A 20,695-nucleotide genomic window follows, 5' to 3' on the forward strand; every position below is an offset into this window, starting at 1 on the left:
ACCTACCTCTGACATCTGTCTTATATCTATCTCCCCTCAATCTAAAGATATGTCCCCTCATGCTAGACATCACCATCCGAGGAAAAAGGCTCTCACTGTACACCCTATCCAATGCTCTGATCATCTTGTATGCCTCAATTAAGTCACCTCTTAACCTTCTTCTCTCTAACGAAAACAGCCTCAAGTCCCTCAGCCTTTCCTCATGAGATCTTCCCTCCATACCAGGCAACATTCTGGTAAATCTCCTCTGCACCCTTTCCAATGCTTCCACATCCTTCCTATAATGCGGCGACCAGAATTGCACGCAATACTCCAAATGCGGCACCACCAGAGTTTTGTACAGCTGCAACATGACCTCATGGCTCTGAAACTCAATCCCTCTACCAATAAAAGCTAACACACCGTACGCCTTCTTAACAACCCTCTCAACCTGGGTGGCAACTTTCAGGGATCTATGTACATGGACACCGAGATCTCTCTGCTCATCCACACTGCCAAGAATCTTACCATTAGCCCAGTACTCTGTCTTCCTGTTATTCCTTCCAAAATGAATCACCTCACACTTTTCTGCATTAAACTCCATTTGCCACCTCTCAGCCCAGCTCTGCAGCTTATATATGTCCCTCTGTAACTTGTAACATCCTTCTGCACTGTCCACAACTCCACCGACTTTATTGTCATCTGCAAATTTACTCATCCCTCCTTCTACGCCCTCCTCCAGGTCATTTATAAAAATGACAAACAGCAGTGGCCCCAAAACAGATCCTTGTGGTACACCACTAGTAACTGGACTCCAGTCTGAACATTTCCCATCAACCACCAACCTTTGTCTTCTTCCAGCTAGCCAATTTCTGATCCAAACTGCTAAATGACCCAGAATCCCATGCCTCCGTATTTACTGCAGTAGCGTACCGTGGGGAACCTTATCAAACGCTTTACTGAAATCCATATACACCACATCAACTGCTTTACCCTCATCGACCTGTTTGGTCACCTTCTCAAAGAACTCAATAAGGTTTGTGAGGCACGACCTACCCTTCACAAAACCGTGTTGACTGTCTCTAATCAAATTATTCCTTTCCAGATGATTATACATCCTATCTCTTATAAACCTTTCCAAGATTTTGCCCACAACAGAAGTAAGGCTCACTGGTCTATAGTTACCAGGGTTGTCTCTACTCCCCTTCTTGAACAAGGGGACAACATTTGCTATCCTCCAGTCTTCTGGCACTATTCCTGTAGACAAAGATGACTTAAAGATCAAAGCCAAAGACTCAGCAATTGCCTCCCTAGCTTCCCAAAGAATCCTTGGATAAATCCCATCCGGCCCAGGGGACTTATCTATTTGCACACTTTCCAGAATTGCTAACACCTCCTCCTTATGAACCTCAAGCCCTTCTAGTCTAGTAGCCTGAATCTCAGTATTCTCCTCAACAACATTGTCTTTTTCCTGTGTGAAAACTGACAAAAAATATTCATTTAGCACCTCTCCTAGCTCCTCGGACTCCAAGCATAACTTCCCGCTACTGTCCTTGACTGGCCCTACTCTTACCCTAGTCATTCGTTTATTCCTGACATATCTATAGAAAGCTTTAGGGTTATCCTTGATCCTACCTGTCAAAGGCTTCTCATGTCCCCTCCTGGCTCTTCTTAGCTCTCTCTTTAGGTCCTTCCTAGCTAACTTGTAACTCTCGAGCGCCCTAACTGAACCTTCATGTCTCATCTTTACATAAGCCTCCTTCTTCCTCTTGACAAGTGTTTCGACTGCTTTAGTAAACCACGGTTCCCTTGCTCGACCACTTCCTTCCTGCCTGACAGGTACATACTTATCAAGGACACGCAGAGCTGTTCCTTGAACAAGCTCCACATTTCCATTGTGCCAATCCCCTGCAGTTTTCCTCTCCATCCGATGAATCCTAAGTCTTGCCTCATCGCATCATAATTGCCTTTCCCCCAGATATAACTCTTGCCCTGCGGTATATACCTATCCCTTTCCATCACTGAAGTAAACGCAATGGAATTGTGGTCACTATCACCAAAGTGCTCACCTACCTCCAAATCGAACACCTGTCCTGGTTCATTACCCAGTACCAAATCCAATATGGCCTTGCCTCTTGTTGGCCTATCTACATACTGTGTCAGGAAACCCTCCTGCACACATTGGACAAAAACAGACCCATCTAAAGTACTCGAACTATAGCGTTTCCAGTCAATATTTGGAAAGTTAAAGTCCCCCATAACAACGACACTGTTGCTTTCGCTCCTATCCAGAATCATCTTTGCAATCCTTTCCTCTACATCTCTGGAACTTTTCGGAGGCCTATAGAAAACCCCTAACAGGGTGACCTCTCCTTTCCTGTTTCTAACCTCAGCCCATACTACATCAGTAGACGAGTCCTCATCAAACGTCCTTTCTGCCACCGTAACACTGTCCTTGACTAACAATGCCACCCCTCCCCCTCTTTTACCCCTTCCCTGAGCTTACTGAAATATCCCCATTCCCCCATATTCTCCATCCCCATACTCCCCATTCCCCCGATACTCCCCATCTCCCCTGCATACTCCCCACCCCATACTCCCTTCTCCCCATACTCCCCTTCTCCCCATACTTCCCATTCCCCATATTCTCCATTCCCATACCCCCTATTCCCTTCCATACTTCCCATCTCAGCCACATACTCCCCACCTCCCATATTCCCTACCTCTTAATACTCACCAATTCCCCGCTCCCCCGACCTCCATGATGAACGACGTGTGCGTATCACAATTGCCCCTCGGTGTCCTCGCAGGAGAAGCTGGCTCACAACAGACAGGAGGGGGGCCCAGACAGGCGGCGGGGTGTCAAACATCAGAGTCCTCACCTCCTACGAGGAACGGTCCCTGGAGGTTGCTGAGGTGTTCGAGAACAGATCTGTCACTGACATAGGGGGTATCGTACAGCATAGGGGTAAGATTCTACTAGTCCCCACCCAGATGACCCGTCACAAGTGAGTTTGATGCCATGCAGAATGACACAGTGCAGATACACATACCTTAGTGGGCGACAGTAGTGGACAGGCATTTAGGGCACATTCTGGTGAGCACCACACAGCTGCCAATGTATATCAGGTGGAGGCAGGTATGCCCAGGCGAGACAGCAGTTGGAGAGCTGCTGGATCCCAGGACCCAGCTGGGCCCCAGTCATGTGCTGAGCCTCTGGAACTGGTGTACCCGGAGCTGATGGAGACGTAGGGAACGGTCATGATATTCAGAGGTGGGATGCATAGCCGATTGGAGGAGTCCCAGAGGCTACGGGTGCAGGAGATGGTGGCGGCAATACATGGCACTGAGGCCATCACTATTAGGGTGGCTACTGCAGTGGAGAGCCTGGTGCATGAAGTTAGCAGCATGAATGGAGGTGTCCAAGATGTGGCTCAATCAGTGACGGCCATGGCTGAGCGGCTCGATCGCATGTCCAAGTCCCTGGGGGATGTGTCCCAGTCCCACCTGGACCTTGATGAGGTGCTACAGAGCATCTCCCAGTCTCAGGTGTACATTGCTGAGGCACTGCAGAGCGTGTGCCAGTCACTGAGGAGCATCACTGAGAGCATCAACACCGTGCTGCAACATTAGAGAGCCGCCAGGGCTGGCAGAGCCAGATAACACAGGGACAGCCAGGGCACACTCCAGCTGCCCCTCTCTCCTGAGGTAAACCCCAGGGGGCCCTGTGGGCACCAGCCGGGAGGAGGGGGCGCTGGGTGCCAACCCGGAGGCACATTACAGAGTGATGAAGGCGGCCACCAGCTCTCCCGAGACCCGCCACCCCGACAACGGTGCGCCTTGGAGCCAGCACCCGGAACAGGGCGGCATGGCAGGGCATGTGCCGCCAGCAACTGGGCCAGGGCCCTCCGGTCCCTAGACACTTGCTAGGGGCACCGACGGCCACAGGATGTGATGGGCACAGGCTGCCCCTACCTCTGATGTAAATCCTGGGGACACACCTGGGCGCAGCGGTAGAGCAAGGAAGGCTAAGCAGGTCGAGGATCACTGAGTGGGCACAGGGGTGGAAAGGGGGTTTGGGGTAAGGGGAGGATGGTGTGATGGGGGAGAAAGGGTGGGGAAGGTGGGACAGCACTATCGGGAGATTGAGCAGCTGGGGACACATATGTAGAGCATTAAATAATGATGCTCTCGAGAAATATGACGCCTCTGGGACTTTTTGTTTGCAATGTGGGCTGAGCACCAATCCTCTGCCCCAGCTCCCCGAGCGTGGAGATGCTGGATGCCCCCTCCCTCTCTTCCCAGCCCCCACCCCGCCAGGCACACCACGTGCAGGCGATGGGTGTGAGCAAGCACTCAGTGGACAGGCAGGGGTCAGACTATGGCATAGATTAAGGAGCACCAGCTCTCACCCCTAAGCAGGTTATCATCACCTTCCCTGCCCTAGGAGGGTGGAACAGGTGGGGGAGGAGGGGAGAAGGAAGAGGGGGAGGGGGAAGGCTAAGCGATGAGGGTGGGAAAGGGGACCGGGGAGGGGAGAAGGGTGGGGGGGTGAAGGTTGAGGGATGGGGAGCGGGGTGGGAAGCGGGAGGGAGGGTGGCCATAGTGGATGAGACCACTTCCTATGCGAAGCGGGTGAGGATGTGGGCCTCCCTGCCGTGCAGGCTTGCCAGACCCTTGTTGCTGTCACCTTCCTCTAGCCTCTGGATGGTCCTGCGGGTTCCCCCCGCGCTCGTCCTCCAGCCCTTCTTGGTCTGGTGCCCCTCGACCTCCTCCTCGAAGGTGGTCACTGCTCCTTCTGCTCCAACTCCAGTTTGTGAATTGTGGTTCCCTCACCTCATGGGACAGGTCAGTCTGGCATTTGGTTTTTGCATAAGGCAATTGAATGGAGTTTTAACCCTGGGTTCTGTCTTTAACTGTGAGCTTGCGGGTTTACAGGGCTTCCTGGAACTCGCCAGGGCAGCTAACAAGAGAGGACAATGGAGGTTGATGGGGCAGAGCAAGACAAGCAGATGAGAAAGACTTGAAAATACTGAGATTGGATAGCTACTTGCTTGCTTAAGTGAAAGGCTTTTTCTCACAGGACTTGCTCTGAGCATGCTCTTTCACTGCTTACAAGGTGATTTCCAATTATTTGGGGCTGGTTCCTGTTACCTAGAAGTTTGCCTTGTAGAAACAGCCAGGGGCTGTTTAGCACAGGGCTAAATCGCTGGCTTTGAAAGCAGACCAAGGCAGGCCAGCAGCACGGTTCAATTCCCGTAACAGCCTCCCCGAACAGGTGCTGCAATGTGGCGACTAGGGGCTTTTCACAGTAACTTCATTTGAAGCCTACTTGTGACAATAAGCGATATTCATTTCATTGTACTTCCCCACTGTCAGCCTTCGCAGCAACATGAGCTTATTATCTGCAGTATTATTAGATGACAATATAAACATAGGATCCGCTCGATTAAAAAATAAACCCAAGGTCCATCTGCTGTCTCTACCATCCTTTCGACATGTGGCACAACAGTAATGGAATTGGCCAATCAGTAGTAGAGCCAGATATGAGATAAGAAAAAAAAACCAGAGATGGAAACCTTTGGGAAAGCACAGGTCCCAAAGTAACCTCTTCCTCCCACACCTGCTACACTCACTATTCGTCATGTCTCAAATGACTCATGTTCTGTGTCCTAAAATATTATATACAGAGAGAACACTTATCTGAATTTGGAGGAATTGATAGTCACTGTTGCCATGGAAGAAACACGCACAGGCAGCAAGGATATCCCACAAGCAGCAAGGATATTTTTTGTTGTGATTTTGATTGAGGGATAAATATTGGCCAGGAAGAATCTTCAAAAAAAAAGATCAGGAATGGTATCTCCTCCCAACCTTTTCTTTCCCAGTGAGGCTGACGACCACTCACCACCGCCTCCCCAAGGGCAGTTAGGGATGGGCAGTAAGAAATGTTGCCCCGACCTACGGCGTCCACGTCCCGTGAACCAATCATTAAAAAAAAGATTTCAGCAAGGTAGATTTGGTTTTTTTTAATGTTGGGTGCTTGGCAAACTCAACGGCAGTAGCTCCAGCGAGCGCTAGGACCGAGCGGGCACTGTACTGCCAGCAAGGCAGAGAAAGAAAGAGAGAGAGAGAAGGGACCGCCCCATGTGTGGAGGAGGCTGGCACTGCCCTTGTTCAGCGGCGGCGGAGGGGAGGGGAGGAGAGGATGGTAGAGGACGGGCCGGTGTCTGGAGCTGCCGCTGTGCTGGCAGCTGGAGTGAGTGAGTGAGAGAGAGAGAGAGTGTGTGAGGGAGAGGGAGAGGGGGAGAGAAAAGCGACAGAGAGCAGCAAAGCAGGAACACAGCCCAGCCATGAAATTCCTGGATATCATGAGAATGAGCAGAAAATGCCGCATGGTCCTAGTCACTTGCCTTGGATCATTTGTGTTGGTGATCTTTTATTTCCAAAGTATGTTACATCCAGGTAGGTCAATATCTTCAATATGTTGAGATGTATCTTTTGTTCCATTGCTCCCATTTCTGCTGCTACCCCCCCCCCCCCCCTTGTCCTGGTGTTTAATCCCCTCCCCATCATCTATCAGTGTTATTTCTTCTCTCTCTCTCTCCCTTGTGTTGTCTAAAAACAAAAAGTTGGGGGGGGGGGGGGGGCTGTCCACTGTTTCACCGAGCTGTCCGGATTTGCCCGGCTCACTGTCTCAATGAGAATTGTAGCAGGGGTGTAGGGAAGTGGAGACCAGAGTGAGGAAGAGGGAAGCTTGACCTGAAATCCCCCTGGTAATTGACAAGGGGGATTGTGATGCTCTGGGGCTGATGGCAGAGTCTGAGCACGTCTGAGAGAGAGAGGTGGGGGTGGCAGGGACTGATGCCTTGGCGACTGTCTATAGAAACGCTGTGCTATCCCTGAAAGAGGCTGCTGGGGTTGATCAGGCTGTGCCTGAGTTGACTGGCGTTTGGAATTAGTTGAATGAGCTGCAGTCGCTGTCCCCATTCCCTCGCTATTTTAGACATCTTTTATTTTAAGGGCACAATCTAGTCGTGCTGCTATGAGACCAGGCAGTGCAATTTTCTACAAATATGTCTCCATTATTTATATAAATATCAATTGCTTTCCACAAAGTTTTCACAGAGCGCCTGTTAAACTCCCAAGCCCAGTCACTTTTTCCTCTTCGGTTAATGAAGGTTTTATTTTCTCCTGAAGGGATGCTCTATTCTTGCCAGGAGGTTGTGTTCCGTGGAGGTGAATGAACAGTGCATTGACTGAGAGCAGGCAGGGAAAACCAGTTCACACACACCACTCATGTGTAGAATTGGGGGGGGGGGGGGGGGGGTTGTGGTGAGGAGATATTTCGGGCTGAGCGAGGGGGGGGGGGGGGGGCTGCTTATCCTCAGAAGTCAGAACAGAAAATGTTGGGGACACTCGGCAGGTCCTCCTGCCTGGCAGTATCTGTAGGGTGAACGGGTCAGCTCTTCCAGAGCTGGCATCCTCTCCCCTCCTCCGTACAGTCCTGATCACGAGGGACTGGGAGATTTGCCTGTGAGTGAATAAGGAGTGAGGGACGAGCTGTCTCCCTGACTTCGCCCTCTTTCGCCAGGGTGCAGTTAACCGAAGCCAAACAAATCCCAAACCTGCCTATTGAATAAAGACGCTGTAGGTGCAGTCAGCTGAATCTGCATTCAATGCAGTTCCTTGTTAGCAAGATGTATTTCGATCATTTTTAAAAAAAAGTTTATCTGCTGATCAATTGTAACTTCGGGACAAGAATCCAGCCACACGATGCAGCTGGTGCTCAAAGCTTGTTGGAAGGGGTCGGTTTTAGGAAGCACGGTCGAGGGATGGAGAGGCTCAGGGAGATGGGTCTCAGGTCCAGCTAACAGCCGCAGGACGAATGAAGTGCGCGGGGTGCAAAGAAGGGGTGGGGGCAGAACTGGAGGAGGATCGAGAGATCTCGGAGTGTTGGAGGAGGTCACTGGGGAGGGGGGGGGGGGGGGGGGGAAGAGGCTGTGGAGGGATTTGAACAGGAAAGGAGGGGTTAACCCCTTTAGATTTTGGTGGACAGAAGTTATCTTCATGGCAGTGTTAATGTAAGCCTACTTGTGACAATAAAGATTATTATCGCAGTGAAACATTAATGGCCAGTGGTTATTTATCTGTGAGGACATGGCCCGGGGGGATATAGGGGACTTTGGGGCGATGACACAGAGACATTTACAAGTGTTTATTTTGAAGAGTCACGTGACTCCTAAAGTAGCTCAAATTGGGGTGAAGTGTCTTTGTTGGTCCTTTTTATCAGAAGAAACGTTTTCGAGGATGTGAGGCTGCCTCTAGTGCACTGTGATGATAAATGTGTGCTGAATACATATCAGGGCGTTAGCTTCCTAGGACTGTTTCTATTATGGGAGGGTGGGTGCACATGGGCAGCTTGTACAGGTCGGGTTATGGGGCTGCTTTTTTTTTGGTGCCTGTTTTGTAACCAGGACTCTCGAGGTGTTTTACCCGGAATGGGCTGGGGGGCGGGGAATGGGTCGAGAGAAAGCAAGCAGCCTATGGCTTGCTGAAGCTTCGTTAAAATGTCGGTCAGGAGCAAACTGTGCAGAATGATGATGCAGCAGGGCCCAGGACAGGAGGAGAGGGCGGATAACAATATGGACGTCGCCAGTCCAACCCAGGTGTTGGCTGCTGGTTTCATGATTTCCAACCTTACAAAGAGAAAGAATAAGGCAAGACTTGCATTTATATAGCACCTTTCACAACCTCTGTAGTTCCCACATAGCCAATGAAACACCTCTTCAAGTGGGGAACCAATTTGAACACAGCAGTGTCACACAAGCAGCAATGTGGCAATGACAACATTATTTGTTTTAGATAATGTTGGCAAAGGGAAAACACTGCTCTTTCTCCAAAATAGCCCTCCCATTCAGAGGGCAGTGGCTGATCCAAAAGACAGTATCTCAGACAGTGGAGTGCTCCCTCAGTACTGCTCTGGGACTAACCTTCGGAGAATGTGTGACCCCCCCCCCCCCCCCCCCCACACACACACACAACAGTGACCCCTTGGAATTTGCATAATCCCTTTGATGCAGAAAAATGTACCCTAAAGTTGCTGCAACCAACCAAATTAAGAGAACATTGACCTAAAAGAAGTCGGCCTTAAGAGGGTGGTTGAGGCAGGAAACCTCACAATCTTGGACCCTTCAAATGTCATAACATTCAGGGCTATGGGCCAATTGCTGGGAAATGGGATTAGTGTAGAGTAACATTTTTGTTTTGTCGATGCAGGCTTGATGGGCCGAAGGGCCTGTACTGTACTGTATGATTCTATGATTCTAAAGCTGGTGGAGAGACAGAGTGGTCCCAGGAGGTAATTCCAGAGCATGTGATTAGCCATCACTGTGGGGCTGAAGGGCAGATTGGATGCACAAGGAGCTGGAATCGGAGTAAGGAGGGGGGAGGGGGAGGGGGAGGGCCTGTAGTGTAACAATTTTCATCTTAATTACATGTCTAGAAATGTACAGCTGCTAAAGTTTACATTGCACTCGAGATACTCAATTTAAAACTGGGGAACTCCACCAAAGACGCATATGGACAAGCTGTGTTTTCATAAGTGTCAACTTTTTTAAACTTATTGCAATCAGCAGTCTATTAAAAAGTGCACTTCTGCAGTCGGATCCCACGTGACAGGAGAAATCCTCTTTGTGTTTCTGTTCAGTTGGTAACCCGCGAATGAATTGTGCTCAAACTAACCTCATCATTGCGAGAGCAGATGGAAACATGTGTATTTTCATAAGCTTTGGTGAACTTGCTATCCTGTACAACACTATTAGTTTAACTTTTATACTCCTATCGCTGAAAGCTGTTTACATTGGTGTGTTTAGTGTTGATGTAGAATGTTGGATATGTTGCCTGATTGGGGAACAACTTGTCTGTAAAAAGTTCTGGTTTGAGTGTCTCTGCACTCAATAGTGAGTCACCTTACCTCCTGTCCACTCTGGAGGAGTAAATTGGAACTTTCTCCACTCTGATCTCACGCCATGTCCACGGCTGGGTTGGAACATCTGCAGAATTAAGGTCGGTCCTGTGGGAACTGTACTCTTTGATAAGTGTCTGAAAGAATTCCCATCCCTGGTGGAGGGTGGCACTCTTAAAGAGCAGAGGGAGGAATATGGCGGGTAGAGAGCTCAGAATTTACTTACCCACACTGAGCAGTTTTTAATGGAATGCTCACAGCAGAGAAGGGGGCCATTTGGCCCATCTGGCCCCTGCTTTAAGAGAGTTCACCAATTTGTCTCATCCACACCCCTGCTCTTTCCTGGCAGCCCCGCAAATGATTCTTTTACAAGTTATATATCCAATTCCTTTCACAGAGTCACAGAATCCCTACAGTGCTGAAGGAGGCCATTCAGCCCATCGAGTCTGCACCGAGCCTCCAAAAGAGCACTCCACCCAGGTCCACTCCTCCGTTCAATCTAACCTACACATCTCTGGACACTAAGGGGAAATTTATCATGGCCAATACACCTAACCTGCAGATCTTTGGACTGTGGGAGAAAACTGGAGCACCCGGAGGAAACCCACGCAGACACAGGAGAATGTGAAAACTCCACACAGACAGTCACCTGAGATCGGAATTGAACCCGGGGTCCTGACGCAGTGAGGAAGCAGTGCTAACCGCTGTGCCACCGTGCCGCCCTGAAAGTTATCACTGAATTTCCTTCTTTAGGAGGGGAGGTGGGGAAAGAATTAAATCCCAGCGACTGTTACTGTAAATGTGGCACGGTGGCACAGTGGTTAGCACTGCTGCATCACAGCGCCAGGGACCCGGGTTCAAACCCCACAATGGGCGACTGCCTGTGTGGGGTATGCACGTTCTCCCTATGTCTGCGTGGGTTTCTTCCGGGTGCTTCGGTTTCCTTCCACAGTCCAAAGATATGCAGGTTAGGTGGATTGGCCATGCTAAATTGCCCCTTTGGTTTGGGTTGCAGGAGTAGGGTGGGGCATTGGGCCCAGGTAGGGTGGTATTTTGAAGGGTCGGTCGAAACTCGATGGGCCAAATGGCCTCCTTCTGCACTTTAGGGATTCAATGATTCTATGATTGCCAGTGAAACACAAGGAGGTTGTGTCAGAGAAAATAATGCATTATCCTTACATCTAATATTGATGAGCTGTGAGAAACTGAGCCTTGCAACAGGAGGTTATGCTGCTCCAAGAGACTTCTGGTTTGAATTAAATAAACGATGGGTCACTGTCATTGATATCAAAAACGGTTTTTGAAAACAACTTGTTTGCACCGGAGGGTTTCTGAATTTCTGGCCCTCTATTTTTGGGTCAGTGCTGGTCAATGACAAAGGGATTAAAAGATATATTTGGCTTGCATTAACTATCATGGTGCCAGAAGGATTTTTTTTTAGCTTTTCAAATAGATTGGGTGCAGGAAGCTTGTTTCTTGGTGATAAGGCTGTAGGTTGCTTGCATGGCTAGCATTGCAGGAGAGAGAGCGAGGAATCCGACTACTTCAGGTCGTTTGATCATGATTGAAAAATTAGAATGAAAATCACTTATTGTCACAAGTAGGCTTCAAATGAAGTTACTGCGAAAAGCCCCTAGTCATCACATTCCGGCGCCTGTTCGGGGAGGCTGGTACGGGAATTAAACCGTGCTGCTGGCCTGCCTTGGTCTGCTTTAAAAGCCAGCTATTTAGCCCAGTGCTAAACCAGCCCCAGTCACGCTAAACCAGCTAAATCATCAATCATAGAGAAGCTACTACTTCACACTTGTCTGGAAGGTCCCAGCACTGAGCGGTTCAAAAAAGGGGAATAATACAAATAACTCACTAAGGCAGAATTTCTCATTGTGTTGTGAGGCCACCGTCTCACAGAGAGATAGCCTTAGTTCCATCGGCAGGGTCCAGACAGCAGTACAAACAGTGGAAGAGAAGACGGTCAGTGAATTATATATGTTCCTCCACAACCTGTGACCAGGCAATCTGTCTTATCTTTGACTCTTTGCATTCCAGGTATGTGCGGGGATCCAGCTCTGTCTCTCTGACCTACAGTAGAGGTCGCAGCACAGTCTCTGGAGCTGCCTTTGGCATCTGGATACAAAGCGTTTGTACTCAGGCCTTATCCACTGGTGTGTGCGCTCCACTCCAGAATAAAGGACATTGCCTTCATTAAGAAAGATTTTATTTATAAAGCACCTATCATGGCCTCTGGACATCCCAAATCACTTTACAGCCGCTGAAGTAGTTTTACAATCTTGTCCTTGTTGTAGTGTCTAAAACTTGGGAGGCAAATTGCACATAGCAAATTCCCGTCTACAGTAATGTGGTAAAAATGACCAGGTAATTTATTTGTATCGATCTTGGCTGAAGGGAAGATGTTGCCTAAGATGCCAAAGAGAGCACTCATGCTTTTCTGTTTGAACAGTGCCATGAGATCTTTTTTACCCCAGTTTAACATCTCATCTGAAGGCAGTACCTCCAACCGTGTAGCACTCCCTCCACATTGTACAAGAGTATCAGTCCTGGAATATGTGCTTCACTCTGTCAGAGCATTACCATTAGACTTTAGTTTTACACATCCACATTCATTGGGAAATATCGTATAAAACACATTTCCTTTTTGAAACCTTGGCTATATAATTTCCACAGATGAAGGTTGTGCAAAGTGAGTGCCATTTTTGGACCAGTACTTTCAAACCCCAAATCTTATTGATCAATATGATTGAGTAACACAAACCTCTGTGACCCCCGACCTCACGACTTAGCGACGGTTTTCTCACCTCCAGCGTCACCTCTTTCCAATATCCTGCTCTCTGACATCTCAACATTCACCCTGTGTAAAATCCAACACATCCAGAACTCTAGGATCTGCACCCTGGCCCAACCAATTTTTGTTAACCCATCGTTCGTTAGCCCCCTGTCCCCAGTACATTTTCTTTCTTTCAAGGAGTGTGTACATTGCTGACAAGGCCAGAATTTATTACCCATCTGAGAGGACAAATAGGAATCAACCTGGAGTCACAGACCATTCATGAAAGAGATTTTCGTTTTAAAAAGATGACAACAACAGTTCCATGGTCTTTATCACTGAAACTAGTTTTCACCAGCTGCCATGGTGCGATTTGAATCTTTAACCCCAGAGTATTAGCCTGGGCCCTGGATTAGGAACATAGGAACAGGAGTAGGCGATTCAGCCCCTCGTGCCTGTCCTACCATTTAATGAGATCATGGCTGGATTACTAGTCCAGTGATAATACCGCTACACAACCATAAACCTTGAGTTTAAAATTCTCATCCATAAATCCCTAATGACCTTGCCCGCCTCCACTGTAACATCTAGAACATATGAACAATAAGAGCAGGAATAGGCCATTCAGCCCCTCAAGCCTGCTCTGCCATTGAGTTTGCTCATGATGGATTTGCACACCAACTTCAATATCCCACCCCCTTTGTTTCATATCCTTTGATGCCTTTACATAACAAGGGATCAATATTTGTCTTGAAAGTTCCAATTGTCCAGGTATCCACAACCTTTAGGGGGTATGAATTCAAAATTTCCAATAGTATTGATGTGAAAAAGTGCTTCTTGATTTTGCTACTGATTGGCCTGGTTCTACTTTTGAAGACTGCCTGCCTTTGTTCTCGTCCCAGCAGCGTTTAGTTTCTTTATATCTATCTCAACTAACATTTTAAACAACTTGATCAGTGCAGTGATCAATTTGCAATACTCATGGAAATTAAGATGTGTGCACCTGTCTTGACAATTGACCTCTAAGCCCTGGTGAACCTGCACTTCCAGTAGGTTCAAGCATCCATTGTCCTTTGGGTCTTTGACTATGTTTGTCCTAATCTCTGGAACTGCTTTCCTAAATCTACCCTTCTCTCGAATTCTCTCTGCACCTTTTAAAAAAAAACCTTCCTAAAATTCCCATCTCTTCCACCGAGCCTAAGGTCAACTTCCTTGACCACCCCCGCATTAAAAACTTCTTCCTTCCTCTGCAGAGCACCGTTGTGTTGATGGTGGTATATAAATGCAAGATACTACCATTACTGTAATGTTACTACATAAATGCGAGTTGTTGTTATAAATGCACCATGTTGGGGAAGATCTCGGAAACTTACCAGGTGATGCAGGAGGAGGAGGAGGCCTCGGTGGTGGAGTTGAAAGGTAAGTAGGAGGAGTTGGGAGAGGAGATCGAAGAGGGGAGGTGGGCAGATGCCCTAGGGAGGGTGAACTCTTCCTCTTCATGCGCGAGGCTCAGCCTCATACAGTTTAAGGTGCTGCACAGGGCACACATGACCGGGACAAGGATGAGCAGGTTCTTTGGGGGTGAGGACAGGTGTGTTAGGTGCTCAGGGAGCCCAGCAAAGCACACCCATATGTTCTGGGCATGCCCAGCGCTGGAGGAATTTTGGAAGGGCGTAGCGAGGACGGTGTCGAGGGTGGTAGGATCCAGAGTCAAACCGGGCTGGGGGCTTGCAATATTTGGGGTGGCAGAGGAGCCGGGAGTGCAGTAGGCGAAAGAGGCCGGAATTCTGGCCTTTGCGTCCCTGGTAGCCCGGCGAAGGATTCTCCTTCAGTGGAAAGATACGAGGACCCCAAGCGTGGAATCCTGGATCAGCGATATGGCAGGGTTCATTAAATTGGAGAGGGTGAAATTCGCCTTGAGAGGGTCGGTACAAGGGTTCTTTAGGCGGTGGCAACCGTTCTTAGACTTTCTGGCAGAACGATAGACATTGGTCAATGGCAGCAGGAGCTCGGGGGGGGGGGGGGGTGTTACTTTATTTTTGTTTATGTTATTTACACTGGAAGGGTCTGATGGGGTGTAGCCACCTGTTGTCTTAAGTCAGGGTGTTAATGTTAATTTATTATTTAGGTACAGGGGGGGGAGGGGTTTGGGGGGTTGCTTTTTTAGATTGTGTTTTGTACTTAACCCTGTTGGGTTCTTTTTTCTTTCTCATTTTGTTATTGATATTTTATGAAAACCTTTGATAAAAATTATTTTAAAAAAATAAAAATAAATGCACCACGTTCACTGTCCCGTGTGGAGTTTGCATATTCTCCCCGTATTTGCGTGGGTTTCGCCCCCACAACCCCCAATAAATGTGCAAGCTAGGTGGATTGGTCACGCTAAATCGCCCCTTAATTGGAAAAAGTGAATTGGGTACTCTTTAAATTTTAAAAATAAGTAAAGGCATCACGTAACGGCAAGTTGTTGCTGATAATGGATGAAGACTTGAGTTACGCTGAGGAAGAATGCAAATTGTTGCTTGAGGCTGTGAAGAGGTTATACTGACAACACATCCCTTTCTTGTGGAGGAACTGTATAGATTGCAACAACATCGAGACTTATATTGCTTTCGGACATCCTGAACCATTTCTGTAGACAACCAGCTGGATCAGATCTCCACTACCCTTCACTTTTTAATGGCCCTGTATGAGTTGCTGTTTATTCATTCACAAGAATGGTCGGTGCTTGAAGAGTACACTTACCAACCCAGATCTCAGTTACATTCGCTCCATTGCATTCTGAACAAGGGCATATTTTAACCTTTGAGTATGAAGCCCTTGGCTGTAAAATGCTGATCAGTTATCTGCCGGGTAGAATTAGAGCAATGTAATTTCAGACGTAAGAAAAATGACAAATCGCAAAGCTTTGTCCTGACACTGGATTATTGAATTTGATCCCGCTGAAACATTGTCCTGGAGTTCCCCTTTCAAATATTTTTGCTTCAGTTTATTGGTAACTTTACAGTAAGGATTATCCTTGAATCATTTTCCTCCAGCGCTGTCTTTATTAAGGTATGAAGCAAGACATCATACCTTAAAATTCCCATCTCTTCCACCGAGTCTAAGCTCAACTCGGTTGATATGACCGACCACCACCGTTGGCAGTTGTCAGTAAGGGTCCCAAATACATGGAATAAATTTGAGCAACTATCATCGGGTTCCTAGTCAGCATTAGTGTACTCCACAAAACTGCCCCTTATTTGGCTTAAATTGGTAGCCTTCATTGTAAGGGGTCATGAAGTCTTTGGCGTTGGACGTGCCAAGTTAGTGCAGGATGGGCATTGTTCTGAGATTTGTGTTGAGGCCAGTTGTTGAGGCAAAGTAGATGAAGCTCTACATAGAAACAGGCCATTGGGCCTGATGGGTCCATGCTGATGTTTATGCTCCACACAAGCCTCCTTACATCATCTAACACAATCATCACATCTTTTTATTCCCCGCTCGTTCATGTACTTACCTAGCCTACTCTTAAATGCATCTATTCATTTCATGTGGCAACCAGTTCTATATTCTATCCACTCTTTAAGTAAATGAACTTCTCCAATTACTTTTATCAGTGACTACTTTAGGTGTTTTGGTCTTCTCCATTTCTACATACTTTAAAAAAAGTTACTTAATTTTAAAGACCTTTATTGGGCTAACTCTCTTTTTTGTAGAGAACGGAAGCCCAACCTGCATTTGGTTGTGTTATTATTACGGGGAGTTTGATATTAGAGCAGCAGTGGTTAATACTGTTGCTTCACAGCTCCAGGGTCCCAGGTTCGATTCCTGGCTTCGGTCACTGTCTGTGCGGAGTCTGCACGTTATCCCCGTGTCTGCGTGGGTTTCCTCCAGGTGCTCCGGTTTCCTCCCACAGTCCAAAGATGTGCAGGTTAGGTGGATTGGCCATGATAAATTGCCCTCAGTGTCCAAAAGGGTTAGGTGGGGTTGCTGGATTACGGCGATAGGGTGGAGATGTGGGCTTAAGTCGGGTGCTCTTTCCAAGGGCCGGTGCAGATTCGTTGGGCCGAATGGCCTCCTTCTGCACTGTAAATTCTATGATTCTATTGATTCTATGATTAGCACAAACACTCTGACCTTTACAAGCACAGATAAGCACCATTAAGTAACACCAATTGTTGTATTAAACAGAAAGAGAGACTTGCATTTAAATAGCATTCTTCATGACCACCAGACATCCAGAAGACTTTGCAGACCACACCATGCTCTTGAAGTGTAATCATTGTTTTAATACAGGAAACACAACAGTCTATTTGCACAGCAAGATCCCACAAACAACAATGGGATAAAGACTGGATATTCTCTGTTTCAACATTGATGGAGGGATAAATAGTCCCAGGATACCAGGGAACATCTCCTCTGCACTTCTTCAAAGTAGTGCCACAAGATCTTTTACATCCACTTGTAAGGACAGTCAGGACTTCAGCTCAACATCTCATCTAGAAGACAGCACCTCTTACAGCATTGTGCTCCCCAACTGCACTGAAACGTCAGCCTTTTTTTTAAACCTGCGCTCAAGCCCTGGAGTGGGACTTGAACCCACAGCCGTGGGATTCAGAGAAAAGGGTGTCATGAAATGAGCTGCACTGATGAAACTGAGTGCAATGCTATATAAAATTGACAGTGTGGCAGTACTGACTCTAAGTAGTGGATGTTCTTTGGGATGTTCTGTCTTGCGTTCTGGCAGCCATGATGCTTCCAAAATGAATGTGAATTTATTTTTTAGTGTTACTTTGTGTTTGCTCAGTGTATCTGTGTGCACTATCTCAGAGGGTAAGATGGCAGCATTGTGCATTACCTCAGAGGGTAAGATGGCAGCATTGTGCATTATCTCAGAGGGTAAGATGGCAGCATTGTGCACTATCTCAGAGGGCAAGATGGCAGCATTGTGCACTATCTCAGAGAATAAGATGGCAGCATTGTGTACTATCTCAGAGTATAAGATGGCAGCATTGTGCACTATCTCAGAGGGTAAGATGGCAGCATTGTGCACTATCTCAGAGGGTAAGATGGCAGCATTGTGCACTATCTCAGAGGGTAAGATGGCAGCATTGTGCACGATCTCAGAGTATAAGATGGCAGCATTGTGCACTATCTCAGAGGGTAAGATGGCAGCATTGTGCACTATCTCAGAGGGTAAGATGGCAGTATTGTGCACTATCTCAGAGGGGAAGATGGCAGCATTGTGCACTATCTCAGAGTATAAGATGGCAGCATTGTGCATTATCTCAGAGGATAAGATGGCAGCATTGTGCATTATCACAGAGGGTAAGATGGCAGTATTGTGCACTATCTCAGAGGGTAAGATGGCAGCATTGTGCATTATCTCAGAGTATAAGATGGCAGTATTGTGTACTATCTCAGTATAAGGTGGCAGCATTGTGCACTATCTCAGAGGATATGATGGCAGCATTGTGCATTATCACAGAGGGTAAGATGGCAGCATTGTGCACTATCTCAGAGTATAAGATTGCAGCATTGTGCACTATCTCAGGGGATAAGATGGCAGTATTGTGCATTATCTCAGAGTATAAGATGGCAGTATTGTGAACTATCTCAGTATAAGATGGCAGTATTGTGCACTATCTCAGTATAAGATGGCAGTATTGTGCACTATCTCAGAGGGTAAGATGGCAGCATTGTGCATTATCTCAGAGTATAAGATGGCAGCATTGTGCACTATCTCAGAGTATAAGATTGCAGCATTGTGCACTATCTCAGAGGGTAAGGTGGCAGCATTGTGCATTGTCTCAGAGTATAAGATGGCAGTATTGTGTACTATCTCAGTATAAGATGGCAGTATTGTGCACTATCTCAGTATAAGATGGCAGTATTGTGCACTATCTCAGAGGGTAAGATGGCAGCATTGTGCATTATCTCAGAGTATAAGATGGCAGCATTGTGCACTATCTCAGAGTATAAGATTGCAGCATTGTGCACTATCTCAGAGGGTAAGATGGCAGCATTGTGCATTATCTCAGAGTATAAGATGGCAGCATTGTGCACTATGTCAGAGGGTAAGACGGCAGCATTGTGCATTATCTCAGAGCATAAGATGGCAGTATTGTGCACTATCTCAGAGTGTAAGATGGCAGCATTGTGCATTATCTCAGAGTATAAGATGGCAGCATTGTGCACTATCTCAGAGGGTAAGATGGCAGCATTGTGCATTATCTCAGAGAGTAAGATGGCAGCATTGTGCACTATCTCAGAGGGTAAGATGGCAGCATTGTGCACTATCTCAGAGGGTAAGATGGCAGTATTGTGTACTATCTCAGTATAAGATGGCAGTATTGTGCACTATCTCAGTATAAGATGGCAGTATTGTGCACTATCTCAGAGGGTAAGATGGCAGCATTGTGCATTATCTCAGAGTATAAGATGGCAGCATTGTGCACTGTCTCAGAGTATAAGATGGCAGCATTGTGCACTATCTCAGAGGGTAAGACGGCAGCATTGTGCATTATCTCAGAGCATAAGATGGCAGTATTGTGCATTATCTCAGAGGGTAAGATGGCAGCATTGTGCACTATCTCAGAGGGTAAGATGGCAGCATTGTGCATTATCTCAGAGGGTAAGATGGCAGCATTGTGCACTATCTCAGAGGGGAAGATGGCAGCATTGTGCATTATCTCAGAGAATAAGATGGCAGCATTGTGCACTATCTCAGAGTATAAGATGGCAGCATTGTGCACTATCTCAGAGTATAAGATGGCAGTATTGTGTACTATCTCAGTATAAGATGGCAGTATTCTGCACTATCTCAGTATAAGATGGCAGTATTGTGCACTATCTCAGAGGGTAAGATGGCAGCATTGTGCATTATCTCAGAGTATAAGATGGCAGCATTGTGCACTGTCTCAGAGTATAAGATGGCAGCATTGTGCACTATCTCAGAGGGTAAGACGGCAGCATTGTGCATTATCTCAGAGCATAAGATGGCAGTATTGTGCACTATCTCAGAAGACAAGGTGGCAACATTGTGCCCTATCTCAGAGGGGAAGATGGCAGCATTGTGCATTATCTCAGAGAATAAGATGGCAGCATTGTGCACTATCTCAGAGGGTAAGATGGTATCATTGTGCATTATCTCAGAGGGTAAGATGGTATCATTGTGCACTATCTCAGAGGGGAAGATGGCAGCATTGTGCACTATCTCAGAAGGTAACATGGCAGCATTGTGCACTATCTCAGAGGGTAAGATGGCAGCATTGTGCACTATCTCAGAGGGTAAGATGGCAGCATTGTGCATTATCTCAGAGGGTAAGATGGCAGCATTGTGCACTATCTCAGAGGGTAAGATGGCAGTATTGTGCACTATCTCAGAGGGGAAGATGGCAGCATTGTGCACTATCTCAGAGTATAAGATGGCAGCATTGTGCATTATCTCAGAGGGTAAGATGGCAGCATTGTGCATTATCTCAGAGGGTAAGATGGCAGCACTGTGCATTATCTCAGAGGATAAGATGGCAGCATTGTGCATTATCACAGAGGGTAAGATGGCAGTATTGTGCATTATCTCAGAGTATAAGATGGCAGTATTGTGCACTATCTCAGAGGATAAGATGGCAGCATTGTGCACTATCTCAGAGGGTAAGACGGCAGCATTGTGCATTATCTCAGAGCATAAGATGGCAGTATTGTGCACTATCTCAGAAGACAAGGTGGCAACATTGTGCCCTATCTCAGAGTATAAGATGGCAGCATTGTGCATTATCTCAGAGGGTAAGATGGTATCATTGTGCACTATCTCAGAGGGGAAGATGGCAGCATTGTGCATTATCTCAGAGAATAAGATGGCAGCATTGTGCACTATCTCAGAGGGTAAGATGGTATCATTGTGCATTATCTCAGAGGGTAAGATGGTATCATTGTGCACTATCTCAGAGGGGAAGATGGCAGCATTGTGCATTATCTCAGAGAAT

General features: G+C 47.2%; 1 protein-coding gene across 2 annotated transcripts in view; it reads left to right on the forward strand.

Annotated features, from left to right (window-relative positions):
* Window positions 1–6,179: 6,179 nt before the first annotated feature.
* The window catches only part of chst11 (carbohydrate (chondroitin 4) sulfotransferase 11), a 310,305-nt gene continuing 295,789 nt past the window's right edge, over window positions 6,180–20,695 (forward strand). Inside the window, exon 1 of one of the 2 annotated variants that reach the window (XM_072484989.1) lies at window positions 6,180–6,444. In XM_072484989.1, coding sequence (XP_072341090.1) covers window positions 6,333–6,444 — 112 coding nt within the window. In that variant the 5' untranslated portion in view covers window positions 6,180–6,332. The remainder of the gene's footprint in view (window positions 6,445–20,695) is intronic. The other variant, XM_072484990.1, reaches the window with a different exon arrangement.

Source organism: Scyliorhinus torazame, chromosome 19, assembly GCF_047496885.1.
Source record: "Scyliorhinus torazame isolate Kashiwa2021f chromosome 19, sScyTor2.1, whole genome shotgun sequence".
NCBI classification, from domain to species: Eukaryota; Metazoa; Chordata; class Chondrichthyes; order Carcharhiniformes; family Scyliorhinidae; genus Scyliorhinus; species Scyliorhinus torazame.